This window comes from Panthera tigris, chromosome F3 (assembly GCF_018350195.1).
Source record: "Panthera tigris isolate Pti1 chromosome F3, P.tigris_Pti1_mat1.1, whole genome shotgun sequence".
NCBI classification, from domain to species: domain Eukaryota; kingdom Metazoa; phylum Chordata; class Mammalia; order Carnivora; family Felidae; genus Panthera; species Panthera tigris.
This window is the reverse complement of record NC_056678.1, coordinates 30,444,932-30,461,980: the sequence shown is the minus strand read 5'-3', so window position 1 is coordinate 30,461,980 and position 17,049 is coordinate 30,444,932. Positions and strand designations below refer to the sequence as shown.

Sequence of the window (17,049 nt, the reverse complement as noted above, 5' to 3'; positions counted from 1 at the left end):
GCTTTATTGTCAGTGTGCCACAATAGAGGTGTTTGTGATAAGAGGAATGTGGTTATTGTTGTCAAAAAACTAAAAAAAAAAGAAAAAGATGGAATCAATGCATGCTGTCTTTTGTGAATGTGTTTCAAAGCTATATATGAACCCTTAAATTTTAATTTGACTCTGGGGAGATATGAAACACTAAGTATAACCTAGTGAGGACAGAAAGTTAGCCAAGACAAGAATGAGAGTGAAAAGTTAAATGCCCTAATGTCCAATACTACTAATTATTATCAAAATGGGAGAAGGCTGTTAACTAGGTCACTGGTAGAGAGGATGTCTGAATATCTTAGGATTAATATTGTAACAGCTAACCTTTACTGCACATTTACTCGATAGCAGGCACAGTACTGGGTGCTTTATGTATTTACTGAGTCCCTCTAAATGAAATGAAAAGGCAGTGTACAAAAAAGCGTTTTTTGGATGCTTCCACTTACCTTTTTATAGATATAATTGACTGTCAGTAATTATTTCTCTTACGAATGTTACTCTTGGTATAGGATGCTTAATAAAGACATTAAAAATGTGCTGAAAAAAATTGCCTTTTCCATGTTAATAGAGGGGATTCATGTTTAACACATTATTTCCCATTTTTGGAAGATACAGTTGTATCTTCACAAAGTATGCTTCTGCAATTATTGTTTATCAGATTTCTGGATCAAATTGAACTGTTCTTTCTTCTTGCAATACAGTAAAGCTTTGATGGGTTTTTGATACTTATTATAGTTATTTATTCAAAGATTCTAATGAGTGAAACGGGCTGAGTTTTTAATGGTTAAAACAAAAGAAAAGTAAAGCGAAACAACTACCTAACAAGTATTGCTGGTAAAACATTGGATTGCTTTGTGTTTATTTGATTTCTATGATTTCTGTGAAATTGATTTTCATGATTTTACTGTTATAGGTTTCTGATATATATCAGAATATAGAATCAGAATTGCAGTAGCCTGCCCCATTAATACACAATTAATTTTCCTCAGCTGGTTTACTTGGTCTTCTTCCATACGTGACGTGTGTGGGGAAGGGAGAAAATGGGGAAAATGTTATTAATATGTCATTTATAATGGCATAATTATATACCGGATGCCATATCTCCCCTCTAATCTTGGACTGGGCATTTTAAAATGGAATAATATTGCTGATTCCCCCCCCCACACACACACACTATAGTATATACAGTTTTAAGCAGCACTTAAATTTATGTATTTCCACTTGACCAAGGGGCCATGCTTGAAAAAATTATTACATAAACAGCTCAGAACATAATCACATGTTCCAACAGCTAAATCATATTTACAGCAGTGTTCTAGCTGTGGGATTTCCTATTAGTATTTGTTAAAATAATTTCAAAGGAAGAAATAGGTTGTCATTTAAAAAATAATTGATATCAGGAGATAGGTTTAAAACTATACTCACCAGTCAGCAATCACAAAAAAAATAGATTTTATTAAAATGCTTGTTTTATAGCATACTTGATATTAATGGATATTGCTGACTTGCTTTTGATTGATTATTAGAATGCTTTTGGTTTTTCTTTTGGCTTCAATAAGTAACCATTAATTTGGGGATCTTAAAAATTTTTTTGGTTATACTTGTTCACAGGTGGCAAACTCTGGTCATATATCAGTAAGTTTCTAAACAGAAGTCCTGAAGAAAGCTTTGACATCGGGGAAGTGAAAAAATCTGCACTCACTAAAGTTCACCTGCAACAGCCAACTTCTAGTCCTCAGGACAGCAGCAGCTTTGAATCCAGAGGAAGCGATGGTGGAACGATGCTTAAAGTTCTGCCTCTGAAGACTAGTCTTACTCCAAGCTCTCAAGATGATAGCAACCAAGATGAAGAAGGCCAAGATAGCTCTCCAAAATGGCCAGATTCTGGCTCAAGTTCAGAAGAGGAATGTACCACTAGTTATCTGACCCTATGCAATGAATATGGGCAAGAAAAGATTGAGCCAGGGTCCTTGAATGAGGAGCCTTTCGTGAAGATCGGAGGGAATGCTGTTGATCCCAGAGTTATCGAAAGCTTCCCAGCACACCGTGCTGCTGACAGTGGCAGCCCCAGCACCCAGCACATAGCTCACGAGCTGAAGTTCTTTGCTGGAGATGATGACCTAGAAGCAGATAGTTCTCCAAGAACGTCCGATTCCCTCAGTAGATCTAAAAACAGCCCCATGGAATTCTTTAGAATAGACAGTAAGGATAGCACTAGTGAACTCCTAGGCCTTGATTTTGGAGAAAAATTGTATAGTCTAAAGTCAGAGCCTTTGAAACCATTTTTCCCTCTTCCAGATGGAGACGGCACTTCCAGGGGTTTCAGTACTAGCGAAAGCAAGGTAGAGTTTATAGCTCAGGACACCATTAGCAGGGGCTCAGATGACTCTGTCCCAGTTATTTCTTTTAAAGATGCTGCTTTTGATGATGTCATCGGCACTGATGAAGGAAGGCCCGATCTCCTTGTGAATCTACCTGGTGAACTGGAGCCCATCAAAGACGGTGAAGCAATGGGACCCACTCCGTTTACACAGACTAATATAGGCATAATTGAAAGTAAATTGTTGGAAGCCCCTGATGTTTTATGCCTCAGGCTTAGTACTGAACAACGCCAAGCAAGTGAGGAAAATGGCACGGAGGAATTGAGTGATCCCTCCAGGCCTAAATCCCATAGTATAGCGGAGAAACACAGCGCGCCGGGGGATCTTGGGATGTTGTTTGTGACAGCCGGTGATCACAGTAGTTCAGGAGACATGCCTTTGTTACACAGCTCGGATCCTAAGTTCCAAGGACCTGGAGCGGTTGAGTCTGCAGTCACTGCAGCCAACACAGAAGAAAGCATATTCCGTATTTCTAACCCACTCTCAGGTGCTAATGAATATAATGTAAACACAGACACTTTAAAAACTGAAGAAGTATTGCTGTTTACAGATCAAACTGAGGATTTGGCTAAAGAGGAACTGACTTTGTTTCAGAGAGACTCAGAGACTAAGGGAGAGAGTGGATTAGCACTAGAAGGAGACAAGGAAATACATCAGATTTTTGAGGACCTTGATAAAAAATTAGCACTAAACTCCAGGTTTTACATCCCCGAGGGCTGCATTCAAAGATGGGCAGCTGAAATGGTGGTAGCCCTTGATGCTTTACATAGAGAGGGAATTGTGTGCCGCGATTTGAACCCAAACAACATCTTATTGAATGATAGAGGTCAGGAACTTTTGCAAATGCATTTCTTTTTATTCGCTGTTGCTTCCAATTAACTGAGTAGGCGTTTTATCTTGTAATTAGTATCTTCATTTCCTGTCTAGAGCTTCATTATCAGTGCGGCAAATTCACCCCCAGTAATAGCTTCTAGTACTTAATGATGCCATTATTCTTAATGATACTGTTTTTAGCTACAAAAGGAGTAATTACAGTTCACTTCTGCAGAAAATGGAAGAGAAAAATGTTTTGATTTCTCCTGTCGTTTTGTTTTTAGGACACATTCAGCTAACGTATTTTAGCAGGTGGAGCGAGGTTGAAGATTCCTGTGACAGTGATGCCATGGAGAGAATGTACTGTGCCCCAGGTTAGAGCAATCTCTTAAAATGTTTCGCTTGAAAAAGTAGGTCCGCCTCTCTCTTTTCCTTATAAAAGTTGTATTTTTCTCTAGCGGTTCACATAGGTGTTGGGTTTGGGTATCTCTCAAATCCTTCAAAAAAAGAAAGTTTGGGGGAAGAAACCATTGTATATTCTAGAGGGGTGTGTGTGTGTATTTGTTGTTAAATGGGCTTGTACTTCTCTTAGGAGAGACAGTTAATTCTGTCTTAGAAGTGTCTTAACTTCTCAGTGTTTAGAAGGACCTTTGAATACCCCGAACCTCTTTCAGTGGATGGTTTTATTAAGATGTGAGAGGTAGCCAACTACAGGGGTAAAATTCCCAAGGAGAAAAGTGGATAAAATATGGAATTTTAAAAAATGCAGTACTGTGACTTCAGTGATGAGGTGCCCTGGCATGCAGAGCAGATTTTAGAGTTCTCTCTGTATTTGAGACATTTTAGGAAGCATGTTTTTCTTGCTTTAAAATAGCCAGTTTAGCCAAATACTCAACACAACAGATTTCTCTTGCTCTTACTGTATTGTCTTTATTTATTTTTTTTAAATTAGAGCTTTATTTCGGGGGGTGTTATATCCTTTGCTGATAATTACAGGTCACGTAAGCATATGAATTGGATTTGTGTGAGTGTCTTTCTGTCAGTGCAGATGGGGCTATATTTGAATCCAAAGTTCGTTCACCTTTTGCCCGGCTCTCAGCCTCTTTGGATAGTCCAAGTTACTTCACTTGTCACCCCACTGGCTTTCAAAGGAGGTTCAAGCTGATTATGGTGACATGATCTGCTTAGTTGTTGATTAATACAGTATTTAACGCTTCCTAGCTAACCAGTGTATTATTGATGCTAACATTGTTTCCCTGCATAATGGGAAGTGATTATAATTAGGATTGAAAGAGCTATATTGTTTTAAGTTACAACCTTCATTGTTAAGAATTACTCCTGGATTGGGGAATAGCTAAGTTTTTCAGCCTGCAAAGCAAATATCCCAAAACTGTTTCCTGAAAACGTGATTTGGTTTTTTTTTTTTCTTAGTGTTCTGTTTCTTTTCCTCTTTCTTCCCTCAAATTAGGGGTGTTTGATTTTATTTCTTCCTAGGGGCAATAGAGCATGCCTCCGTTTTTTGTTTCTCTCAAGTAGATAATATTATGCTGTTTTTTGAAGCCTTATTAGTATGATTTAGTTAATGGGATAACAAAAATAATTTCAATGTGAAATCACTTTATTATGGTTATCTGGTTCTTTTTTTAAATACTCACCCCCTTCTATAGTTTGATAAATAACATCTTAGGTGCCAGTGTACATAAATACATATATTAATTGTAATGAATTTGGAGGCTTAAGGATCAAAATTAAATGTGGGACTTCTTTTAAGTTTATTTATTTATTTTGAGAGAGAGAGAGAGGGAGAGAGAGAGCAAGCATGAGTGGAATAGGGGCAGAGAGAAAAGGAGAGAGAATTCCAAGCAGGCTCTGCACTGATAGCCTGACAGTCCAACCCGGGGCTCGAACTCACAAATCATGAGATTGTGACCTGAGCATGGATTAAAAGTCAGACACTCAACCAACTAAACCACCCACACGCTCCAAATCTGGGAGTTCTTTTAGATGAAACCTGTTAAATCCAGAAGTGAAGTGCAGGATAAACCTCACATCAAACCAGATGTGATGAGGCATTGTTTAGTGTTTATAACTGACTCCTTATTTCCTATTTTTATTGTCACTTTCTTCTCGAAAACTGTAAGGTTATGCTTTGGCGTTCTAGCAGAATTGTTTCTTCAACGTACGATGTTTACTTTAACATTCACAGCATGTTGACCACCTGAACATTTTAATATGTGTTTAACAAAACTATACTACATTCATCAACAAATAGATACTTTTAATTTTGTGTGCTCGAAACAGCAAATTTAATCCAGATCGGTTCCCTATTTTTATTTTTAAACCTTTCCCCACAAATCACAGTTCTCATAGTTTACCAGCAGGTGGCAGTCTACCATTAATGGATTTTTGCTGTCATTTTCCAGGTTGTCCTTCACTAACATTTGAGAAAAGCTGTCTGAAGAAGGGCTTTGTTTTAATTATTTGCGTGAAAGAATTGTACTTTCAAGCTTTGTGAGTTGCAAAAGTGCCCTAGCATTATATCATGCATTGAACGATGTAGAAAGTCTCTTCTATTTTTGGGACCTATTAATTTGTTTCATCAACAGGGGAAAATAAAACCAGTAATGGCCTTAACTGAAAAGTAGAGCTAGCCTTGTAATGTAGATGATTGTAAACCCAGAGTTACAGAACTCCGTTAAGTGTCCGGGTTCTCCCACACCTAGCTTACAATGCAAGGGGAACTGGAACCAAAAACTGTAAATTACTGTTTGTTTCAAAAGTGAACAGCAGTGCTACTGATGAACACTATAACTAGTGTTTCCCCCCCAAAGGGTGGGAACAGTGCTAATATGCTAATGTTTCAATGCTTAAAAGTCGCAAATCCATTAACACGTGGGGACACAGAGTACTTAGTCATCTTTTGCTCTACTCTTAGAAACACTAAGGGTTGCAGTAATTCTCTCCCACATCCCCTCTGCCCTTCCATTTTCTAATTCTAACCTTAGTATTATTGTCCGAGTAACTCTAAGGCACGTCCAGCAGCTGATGTTTGGTTAGAAAGTAAAGTTGTCATAAGATCGTGATGAGAACGACCCGCTTCTGTTTAAACAGCATGCAGCCTCTACCCCGACCACTCCTCCCTCCTGGGAATCCTTATCACATTTTTGTCCTAAAAACATTATCCACCTGCCCTGTACTTTATAATATCAGCAATGTATCTTTTCATCTTGTGGATGATGTGCCTTCATATTTTGAGAAAAATTTCCAGTAACAGATTCGATTTACACGGACAGAAACTTGAGCACATGCCAAACTAGCAGGGGGGCCATTATTCTGCTCTATAAATAAGTTTAAAAAAGAAAACACACACACACAGAAACCTGTGAATCAACATGTTTTGGTCTAATTGAGGGGAAAAGCAAGATAGATAAATTTTGAAATGCAAATGATCACCTTCTGTTATTTAAGTAGAGTTTCTGCCAACTTTGCGATCTTAGATTTTAAAAAGTCATGGTCGTTTCAGCACTGCATACTACCAAGGATATCTGACATTCACAAGTTTCTACAATGACCTGAAGAACTTTTTTAAAAAGTTACCACTTTTTTTATATTAAGGAAAACAAGTCCAGTAACAAAAAGACAAAAACCAATGAGCTTTCTCTGTCTACATCTGTGAAAAAGCCAGCAAATAAATGGCTGCAGCTGCAGGCCTATCAAGAGGGTCTTGAGAATACGAATTCACTGATCAAACCCAGCCCTGTTTTCAAAGTAGAAATCATTCCTTTTAGGTTCACTTTGTATCCTTAGATTATCTAGGATGATTCTCTAGAAAGGTTGTATTTTAAATAAACATCATTCATGGTAAATGGGTTCCTTTCATACCAGAGAAACACAGGACAGAGTTCAGGAAGACAGAGAGTAAAGAAACAGACCCCCGGAGTGGGAATAGATGGTATAGCATAGGAATATAAACATAACACTGCCTGGTTTCCATATTGGGAGCTTTTTAGATACTTTATTAAGAGCCCTACAGACAGGTTCTCCTGTTTTTCGTTGTGAGAGGTTATAGAATAAAAACTGGAGTAAATTGATTATTCTTCTCTAGAGGACTTCCTTGTCATTACTCTGATTTTCTTTCTGTATCTGTGTATACCACACACAAAGGATTTTATGTGCTTTATCATTGAAACGATTTACCATAATGTAGAATAAATTTTTGTTGCAGCATTTTAAGTATAAAGGAAGAATAAAGTGTCAAGAAAGTATTTTTTTTTTTTACCAGTATTTTTTTAAGTCTTGACTCTCATCGTAAAAAAAAGCAGCTAGGAAATAGAACCTCTAATATTAAGCATATAAAGCACAAAAGACTGTATTTGAAAGTTTAATATGCAATCTAAGGCAAGTGAGTAAAATTGTTGATATGTTTGTTATTATGCTAATTGAATCACTTAAGTTTCTCATTCCAGTCTTCACAAGTTGATATGGTACCTATCAGAGTGTGTCCTTCACCTTTATTTTCCACTCCACTATGAGCCTTTATAAATGCTTGAAATTTACATTGATATTTCTCGTTGAATACTTTTCAGACTTGAGAATTTATAGGTGAATATGTGTGTAAATTGAAGAAGTCCAAAATGCTTTTTACTGCAGCCCAATCTCCACGCTCCCAGATGTCAAATGACAGCTTTGCTTCCTCTCTTAGGCGATTTCACACTTGGAAACAGCTCACAGCTGACGGTGAAAAGTGAAACATAGAAAAATCATGCTGAAACTATCTGTAAAATTCAGTTTTAGAGCATGACATTTATTTACTGCCACCCTTTGCTCTTCTAGCCTGACTTTATCAAATAGGCTATGAATATATTTTTTGGGGGTAGTCTCCTCTGCCCTTTTTCATAAATGGGTCTTACATGTCATTTGTTGCTTTTTTAAGCATGGTACTCTATGTCGTAGTTATGTATTTGATAATTAGATCTAGGACTGAGACCATGGATGGTTTAAAATATCATGAGGCCATCATTAAGTTTAAGATTTAGAATATTAAGGCAGAATTAAGAATGACCAAACTTCAATATTTGTCCCACATCAGCCGTTAACTCATTGCATGACCTTGGGCATGTTATTTAAGACTTCCTAGACCTTAATTTATCACTAGCCAAATAGATTTGTAGGGTATAAAAAATATCACAGATGTCAAATCATCTAATACTGTTCTTACACAAAATGCAGTCAGAATTCAAGTTTATTTTATTAAGGCAAGAATTTCTCCCCCAAGGTTACATACTGATTTCTTGTCTAATATTAGTAGGGTTAAAATAATTATTTCACTTGGAGGACTTTCTAAGTGTATACCTGTACTCATTTGTAAGGTATTTATATAATATGTATTATGCAGAAATGAGGGATTTATGGAAAGTATTTTCATTTGGAGGAGAGAAGCCAAGACACTTTTTGAGTAGGGTGAAATTTGATTGCCAGGATTCTCCACAAACAAAATTGTTTAAAGAAGAAAGAATCATTTGGATCTGAGAATGTTTGGGTCCTGGGTAACTTCAGCAAGCATGAGTGATCTATTTTAGGAATGTGAAGTTGAGAGAGAACTCAAATGAATATAGATACATAGTTTGAACTAATAATGGTCTAACCAGGAAATATGGTTGTATCCCTGGTGTAGGCTTTTAAAAATTTTTTTCCCAAAGGAGAAAGAAGAAAAAGGCAAGAGGGAGCTATAGAAATAATTTTGAAAGGAGTAAAATATTTGTGGTTAATATTTAAACATTATGTTTCAAACACTGATTCTTTTGTTTGATTTACCCTTCAGCAAAACTTCAACAGTAACTCTCTTGTACATATGTTTTAACATTTTCCTTTAACAATTAGCAAGTACTTCTAATCCTTTGTTTTTAGTTCTTATTGTCATAAAGACCGAATCTATATCTTCTTTGGGAGAACCAGTAACTTTTCAAGTTTGCCATAGAATAGTGAAAAGTTTACACTGAGGAAAATTCTCTGATACACTTAATCCCTGTATACTGATGAAGTTTGTGCCATGAGTATAGTCATATTAGGATAAGCAAAAAGAGCTTCAAGTCAACGCAAATCTTACCTTGTTCAGGCAGACCCCTCGTGATGGAAAGATTAAAGAGTTGCTTTATACTGGCTTGAAGGTCTGGAACCTCGGGATCTGTCCCTGGGTAGGATGTATCTTGGATCCTCCACACATCCCCCAGTGATGGGCTAGTTACCTTCACCTCTGTGTTAAGGTCACTCCATACTGAAATAGACCCATTCTGAAATCATACTTCTCTCATCAGGACAGATTGTGATTTATCTCTACCAGTGGGAATGAGGCTGAGTAATAGCAAAATGTTCCATCCTTGCTATTTGGCACCTTAGTGAATAGCACATTAACTCTTGTCGTGAAAAGAAATTCTTCATCCATTAGAACTAGAGAATTTGTAAGAGTCAAAGAACTAGTAATATTTTCATACGGAAGAGGTGAAATACAAGATCTCCGTACATTTCGTAATAGTACCTGATATACCGGGGAATTAGATTATTAAAAAGAAGTCAACCTTAACCTCTTATTTGCTCCAAACCTTTTTCTTTATTATCTTGGGCAGATTGTTTTTTAGAAGAGGAACAAGAGACTAGATACTTGTGGATTTGAGTAATAGCTGCATTGTAATTGCTTTTTGATTTTCAGGTCTAAGTTGATTTTTGGCAACTATTCAGTTGCTGGGCCTCACTAGTATATTATTATAAAGAAGAAAGAGAACTATCTTTTGCCTCTGATACTTAACACAGAAGAGATAATGCTGAGTCTTAAACATCATGCACCAGAGCTATCGGCCAGCTCCTTTCAAGTCATCAGGTCCTATACCATGCAAAATCTTGTCAGTTTGAATCTCCCTGAAGTAACCAGGGCTTACTCCTTCTGAGCAGTTATTCACACATGCTACCCTCAAATAAATGTTTAAAAATGCTAAGGTTTTAAAAAATGGATGACAAAGCAAACGGAGTTCCTTGAGCCCCTTTAATAGCAGTGCACGAAGCCCTGCCTACTTGACACGACAACAGCAGTGGTGGTGGGGGGAGCTGCATCTGTCATTTTCACAATTTTCAGTTAGCCTTTTTCTCATCAATCAACTTTAATGGCTTTGGTTGGGTAACACTGTGACACCCGATGGCTATTCAGAATGGAGTTGTTGTGATATGATCAATGGAAAATGGAGCATGCTGTTGGTTTTTTTTTTTTTTCCCCTACTAGAAATGCAGGGTGAGAGAGTAAGCAAGATTGTATAGAGCTCAGAATTATAATTATAATCAGTCAACCAGAAGTCATATGGTAGTTACCCACTTCTTATTTTATCTCACAAGAAGACGGTAGTGTAATGATACCTATAAACTCCCTCCAGCAGGTAATTCTTGGCTCTGGACTGCTGAATCAAGTTAAATCAAGGAGTTTTGACCCAACTTCCGCAGATCATTGCAGGATGCTCAGAACATGTTGCCAGGTCACCCCCACAACAAGAAATTCAGAGCTGGGTAGTGGTAGAAAAGCAGAATTAAGTATTTTGTCAAGCCTAGCCTGAATTCTCTGAGTGGGATGTGTCTTTACGTCCCAAGTCTGCACAATACAACTGGCCCAGGGCTTCAGGTAATTAAAATACCTGAAAACCAAAGGATTAATAATGAGGTGGTGGCAGGAAGCAAGGCTAGAGCCTGGGATGAGCCAGGGAAGCAAGTGTGTGTGAGGTAGGGCCGCACGCTTCTCCTGTCACCGTGTGGTGCTGTGAAGAGCGGAGCTCCAGCTGCCGTAGACTCTTCTCTCTGGAAAGTGTTGGCCTCTGTCACCAGGCTTCTCTGGATAATATTCCAATGAATTCGAGTCACGTGATACTGACAACTTTTAAGTAGTTCATATACGCTCCTCAACAGATGTGGCATTTGAATAATCAATGGAGCACAATGTTGGAGGACTTTATGGAATGTAGAATGGAGAAGTGGGCAGCCAACGTTTTCTAGAGTAGGATAAAATATGAAAAAAAGGAGCAAAATGCTCATTTGAAATAATAGGCTACAAACGTGCAAATTCCAGGCTCTAGCTAGTCTATTACTCTGAGAATTAAGATGTGCCTAAGAGATGTGAAACCTTAGGCAAGTACCTTTCTTCTGTCCATATTCTTTCCTTTAAAATATGTGTTCTCTTTGAACAGTTGTGCACCTTCAGACTTTTAAACTTTAAATGTCTAAACTTTGATCATTTAGCTTATAGGTATTAGAGAAACAATTCAAACCTGGAACTAAAATGAAATTTCACTCTCATGGTTGATAGGGCTTTTAGTTTTGTTCTCAGTTGCAACATTTTGTCTTGTTTGAGGAAACTTTAAAAAAATCGTCTCTATATCTAAAATAATAAATACCCTTGGGAAAACTAAGTAGTGTAGATGTCCTACGATGCACTGGTTTTGATAACATTAAAAACAATAGTGATACTAATTATCTCACCAGACTGGCAGCCAGATATTGTAGCCAGCTTGCACATTTGTAGCACATTTCATGTGATTGTGCGCCTGGATTCCTCACATGGAGCAGGGGCGTGGGAAACCATGAGTTACCTCCCAATCCTGTCTTCTTCCTGCTCCCAGGGCTCTTCAGCTTTTCCCCTGGCCATATGTTATCCATGTCAGAGCAGACTGTAGCGGCCATTGCGCTCTGCACAGAAGTGCCCTGGAAGGCGTCTGTTCTACCACCCTCTTTAAGCCACCGTCATCTCTTGCCTGGACTACTGTAGTCATCAGCTGACTGACCTCCATTCTCACCCTGCTTTAATCTGTGTTTCATTCAGCAGCCAGGGTGTGCTTTAGATAATGTTTGAAACTTTCTAGCCTACCATATATAAAAGTACGAAAGGACTGAATGGAGATCTCTGTGCTCAACGGAACTTAAGGAAAATGAACGTGATGAGGCCTTAGTAGAAGCTTTGAATGCCTTGAATGAGCAGTGCCACAGAACACAAGAAGGATCTATTTATTCAACAAACATTTATTAAGTGCCTCCTGTGTTCCAGACACTGTGCCTAGGAGCTAGAAATAAGGGACATAATTGGTATAGTATCGATAATTAATTTTGAAGACCTGTGTAAACAAAGAGACTACCCAAACAGAACACGTATACAGTTGGTTAACTGGAATGTTAATAGACCTTTACAGGTGAATAGTTGTATTTACAGAATTGTAATTTACCAAACTAACAAAAGATGTGCTTAGCTGTTTCTCTTCTTGCCATTTAGTTCCATATATTGTTGGATTAAAAAAAAAAATGCTTTCTTCTGTGTTTCTTTCTCTTTGTTCTTTAGTCATCAGCTGTAGTGGAAGACTAATGCTCAGCCCCTGCATAGAAAATCTTTATACACAGCAAGCGCTGGTGAGAGAAATTGACTAGAATTTTGTAATTCTAGTCCCTTTCAATTAGCAACAGATGCTGCAGGGAAAGACTGTCTGTGTAGGAACACAGTACTAATGTTTCCATGCCCTAGCTGACATGAATGCTCATTGCCGAAGAAAGATGTTCTTTTCCTTGGTCCAAGTATGTCACTAATGATAGATCAGATTTTTTTTTTTTTTACACTTTTCTCTATTCCTATCGGAGGCCATTGTGGCTTAATTAATTTTTATATTGTCTTCTTCACCAAAGATCTCTCTTTTACCGTAAAAGCTAATAAGGTACTTGTGTTGTTTATGTTTCTCTTCTAAAAGTGAGAATTGGAATCCTTAAAGTCAGATATTTAACATAATTTTTTTAAACCCTGTGGCATTAGAAAACTGTATCTCCCTTTGCCCCCAAAATATGCTTATTACTGATTATCATTTTAATTTATTGCATGGATCTGTGCCTTTAAAATTGTTCCATCATTCTGATATTTGGATAAAGTGCTGTATCATTTATGTGACAGATTCTTCCAGCATCTAAATGTTGGTTTGACTATTACATAAATACTTTATTTGCAACAATTGTTGCAATTTCATTGCAACTTTTTTACTGAGTTTTATATGATCTTTTAATAAGAGTTCCACAGTTACTAGAACTTTGAGAGTGAAAAGAAATGAGGCTTCTAAGATTCTGTTTATTTAACAAGTATAGTTAAGAAAGTGGGAGAAATATTTAAATACTTATTCTGAAAATAAAATAATAAAGAAAATAGAATTTCTCTATATGTGAACTACTAAGAAAATTTACTCTATTTCCTACCGTGTCCTATAAGGAAGATAGCAACAGAAGAACATACTGCCAGAGGGAGGTTGTGGAATTGTCTGGAGGGTTTTGCAGCGGGTCTGGGCAACTGTGTTGTGAGTAAAAGGGTCCAGGGAAGGGTGACATGACCTGTGTGGGTCCCTTGGTGAGAAACCACAGAACAGAATCAAGTGATGGCCTCAGACTGGAAGCGTGCCTTATCAAATCCATCAGAGAACTAAACGTAGACTGTCAGACTCCCTTACTGACCAAGCAGTATAATAGTTACAGACCCTTAAAGAAAAGTAAATTCTGAATTTGCGATGTTGAGGGTACCAAATTGCTTAAAATGCAAGGTGATTCATCTTTGTGAAGCTTTGTAGAAAGGTTGGTCTTTATTTAAAGCGGGAGTTTGACATGCACTTTCTAGGTTTTTCAAATTCTATACAATTTCCAGCAGAGTCTTAACATTATCTTTGCTTATTTTTGAGTCCTGTCTTTGGCAAATGCGTGTGTGTGGTTTAAACTGTGTAATCCTAAAAAGCAAGGCCTCTCTCTACCTGTACTTAGGTATATGTCGTGATTTCAGTAATGCTGGGATTGCATGCTCTCTCCAGGGTCTTTTGGTATATGTGCTGCCGAATCGAGCACTCTCTAGTGTCTTTCAGGTTTCCTCAAGTCTGAGAGTGCATACTTGGCTTCTTTTTCTTCACTTCTCGCGTAGGTATAGATATTTTATGATTTCTTAAGTCCAAGCTCTCTGGTTGTTTTGCTCCTGTATTTTTCAAGAGCAAGGTTTATTTTGGGGTCAGATTAACATTATTATTTTTGACTATAAGAGGGAGACTCAGGAAATATCATAAGGGCTGTAAAACTCTCTTACTGTATGTTTTAGCAAGCCCTTTGACAATAAGGGTTACCGAGGCAGCACTGTTTTACTGAAAAATGTCTTGGCTTGTTGAAGAGTGTTCTATGAGGTGTTAAACATGAGTAAGACAAAAGGTAGACAAAGCACATTTTATGTTGTGATACCTTTATTGTTTTATTTAAACATGTTTATTCACTTGTGAAATATAGTTCGAATCATTAGTATGAATCAATGAGATTCTATATTGTGTCAGAATGTGAGAATCGATACTGCTAAAATGAGAATTCTAGAATTTTACAAAACCGTTCTCACGTATTTGATGTCCTTAAAAATTTTTCGATGGATTGAAATCTAATATGGAGCCAATTCTGTGTCTCCATGACGTTAAAAGATGAGAATGGTTACACTGAGTGACACTGATGCAATTCGTTTGTCACCAGATCTCTTAGGGAAAGAGAGCGGTGACGGTGACGGTGGATAGAAAGAAGTGTGAGGAGTGCTAGTCATTTTAGCATAATCCCATTCTTTGGGCATTTAGGTTAATGGAGGGAGAAGTTTTGAGAAAGGCTCGTGAGTGCTTTTGAAAACACTTTTCAGGATCATAAAATTACAGGTAGAAAGAATGTTAGAGGTCCCGGCTGTCCTCATTTTCAGAGTAAGCTCAGTGTGACATACTCAGCCAGGGTCAAATGGTGGAATGACAATACATTTCTTTGATTCAAAGACAAAAATCTGGGATTCTTTGATAACACCATCTCTTTTTGAGTTTCTGTGGGAATAATCTGAGAATTTGTTTATTTTCTTAGGGAATAGTTTAGTTCTCTCTCCATCACTTTGCCTGCCTATGGTAAGTATTGCACTTGTGGAGAATAAAGATACTATTTTACCACCCTGGAAATTGCAAATACAGAGTATCCTAGCAGGGGAAGGGCATGTGCAGAAACTTGACCCGTTGGTTTTTAATAGGACAAATATTTGGAAATTGACACAAAAATGGTAAATTTGTCCTTTAAAATGCTTTTGTGGTTTTTTTCCCCCCAGAGATTTAAAACATTCAACATAGGAGTTTAAAGGGATTTCTAAGCTTCACTGTGTTTATACTTAAAAACAGCCTCACAAATTTATTTGTTAGGTACATACACCTGACTGTTCACCTAGTGTTTGTGGTAGTCATCATGTAGCTTTGTATATAAATCAGTGCTCTTGGTTTATACTGAAAGTTTTTGTGTAGATTTTGCAAGGACAGCAGTTTTAGAACAATGGTTTTGACAGTCACACAATCTCAGGCTTCTTTTTGGCAGTATAATTTCAGAGTATATCATTATTTTTTAATATAAGAATGATTGGTCCTTAAAGCATATTAAAGAGGCATCCAAAATCCTGCATCCTGATTATTAAAAGAAAAAGAGAATTCTGTTTGAAAATCCTAAAGAAGAAATTCCACAAGAACTTACTCTAGTTATTGTAATAATATAAATTCCCTGGCCATTAAGAAGTTCTTCTTTGTATCTTACCTAAATACAGAGCTCTTTGTTGTATTTTAGAGTCATCTGTGAAAACCAAGGTCAGTTGGTCATGATGTCAGTTTCACGTTAATTAATGAATCCCTGCTTAATATAAAGTCATTTTGAAGAGCTTCAAGCTGCATTGTTAAGGGGGTGGATTTAAAACCTGTTTGGTGTCTTTATTTCCAGATTTCCATGAAAAAAAAAAAAAAAAAGCGCCTTTTCAAAGTTGTTATCCTTCTTTACTGGCCCAATCAGAATAAAGATGGCATTCAGCCTAGGCACCTTCATCCTTTCAGAAGCAGTTTTTCTTAGAGTGGATGTCAGCAGTCTCTCTAGACCTGAAGTCAGAAAGCTTGAACAATTGACAACCAAGGGGAGGGAAGAAAGAGGAAGTAAGGGGAGAGGAAAAGAAGCCAGCTGTCAGTGGAAGAAAGAAGAGGGGAAGATCAAGGACAGATGGAGAAAGAAATGGGGGACACAAGAAGTAGACTAAAGTTGGCAGGTGCCTCCTGGACGGAAGAGCAAGCCAAGGGAAGAGTGGGAAGTAATTGGCTTTAGGACCTGGGTGGGTCTCTTGGTACTGTACTGCCTGTGTTGCCTCACTTAGATTGGGGCCCACCAAACACTGTGATAATCCACATCTGAAGCAGTGTGTTGGTCATTATTTACCTGTTTATTTATCTTTCTCTGGCAGAAAATTGAGAGGGATTTCAAAGCAGCATAAAACTAATGAACCTAGTTCTTAGAGTCCTTCGTTGAGCAAGTTCATAGAAACCAGTAAAGGGATACACGTTGTCTGTCTCATGACGTACCTCTCAAACTTTTCTACCCGAGTACCTCTGACTGTAGAGGTGGTATGGAATGGGTACCCCAGGGGACGAGTGAAATATGATCCTGAAGTTTCTCTGAAGTCTTTTTAGCTTGTAAATCCATGCAAATTTTACATTGTGGTCCCTGAATAGATCTGTGTTTCCCTTAATAGTAAAACAATATCCTCCTCCCTCCTCCACCCCCCACCCCCCCATATATGAAATCCTTTGATGCTCAGGAAGATGTACTATGCTTATCTGGTAACTTCAGGGACCACCCATTGCCCCTTTTCCCCCAATAGTGGTACATTTCACCCAGTGCACATTCCCAGCAGTGATACGGGAAACAGACATAACCTGGTAGCTTTCACTTGGGTAGGGTACACTGGCGATGGCACTTTGGA

At 37.8% G+C, this 17,049-nt stretch overlaps 1 protein-coding gene across 20 annotated transcripts in view; it reads left to right on the top strand.

The window, feature by feature from the left end:
* The window catches only part of RPS6KC1 (ribosomal protein S6 kinase C1), a 317,520-nt gene that overhangs the window by 146,051 nt on the left and 154,420 nt on the right, over nucleotides 1–17,049 (top strand). For 18 of the 20 annotated variants that reach the window (XM_042976412.1, XM_042976420.1, XM_042976419.1 and 15 more), the window contains 2 exons: nucleotides 1,642–3,237; nucleotides 3,509–3,598. In XM_042976412.1, the coding sequence (XP_042832346.1) occupies nucleotides 1,642–3,237; nucleotides 3,509–3,598 (1,686 nt within the window). The remainder of the gene's footprint in view (nucleotides 1–1,641; nucleotides 3,238–3,508; nucleotides 3,599–17,049) is intronic. The other 2 variants (XM_042976410.1, XM_042976423.1) reach the window with 2 other exon arrangements.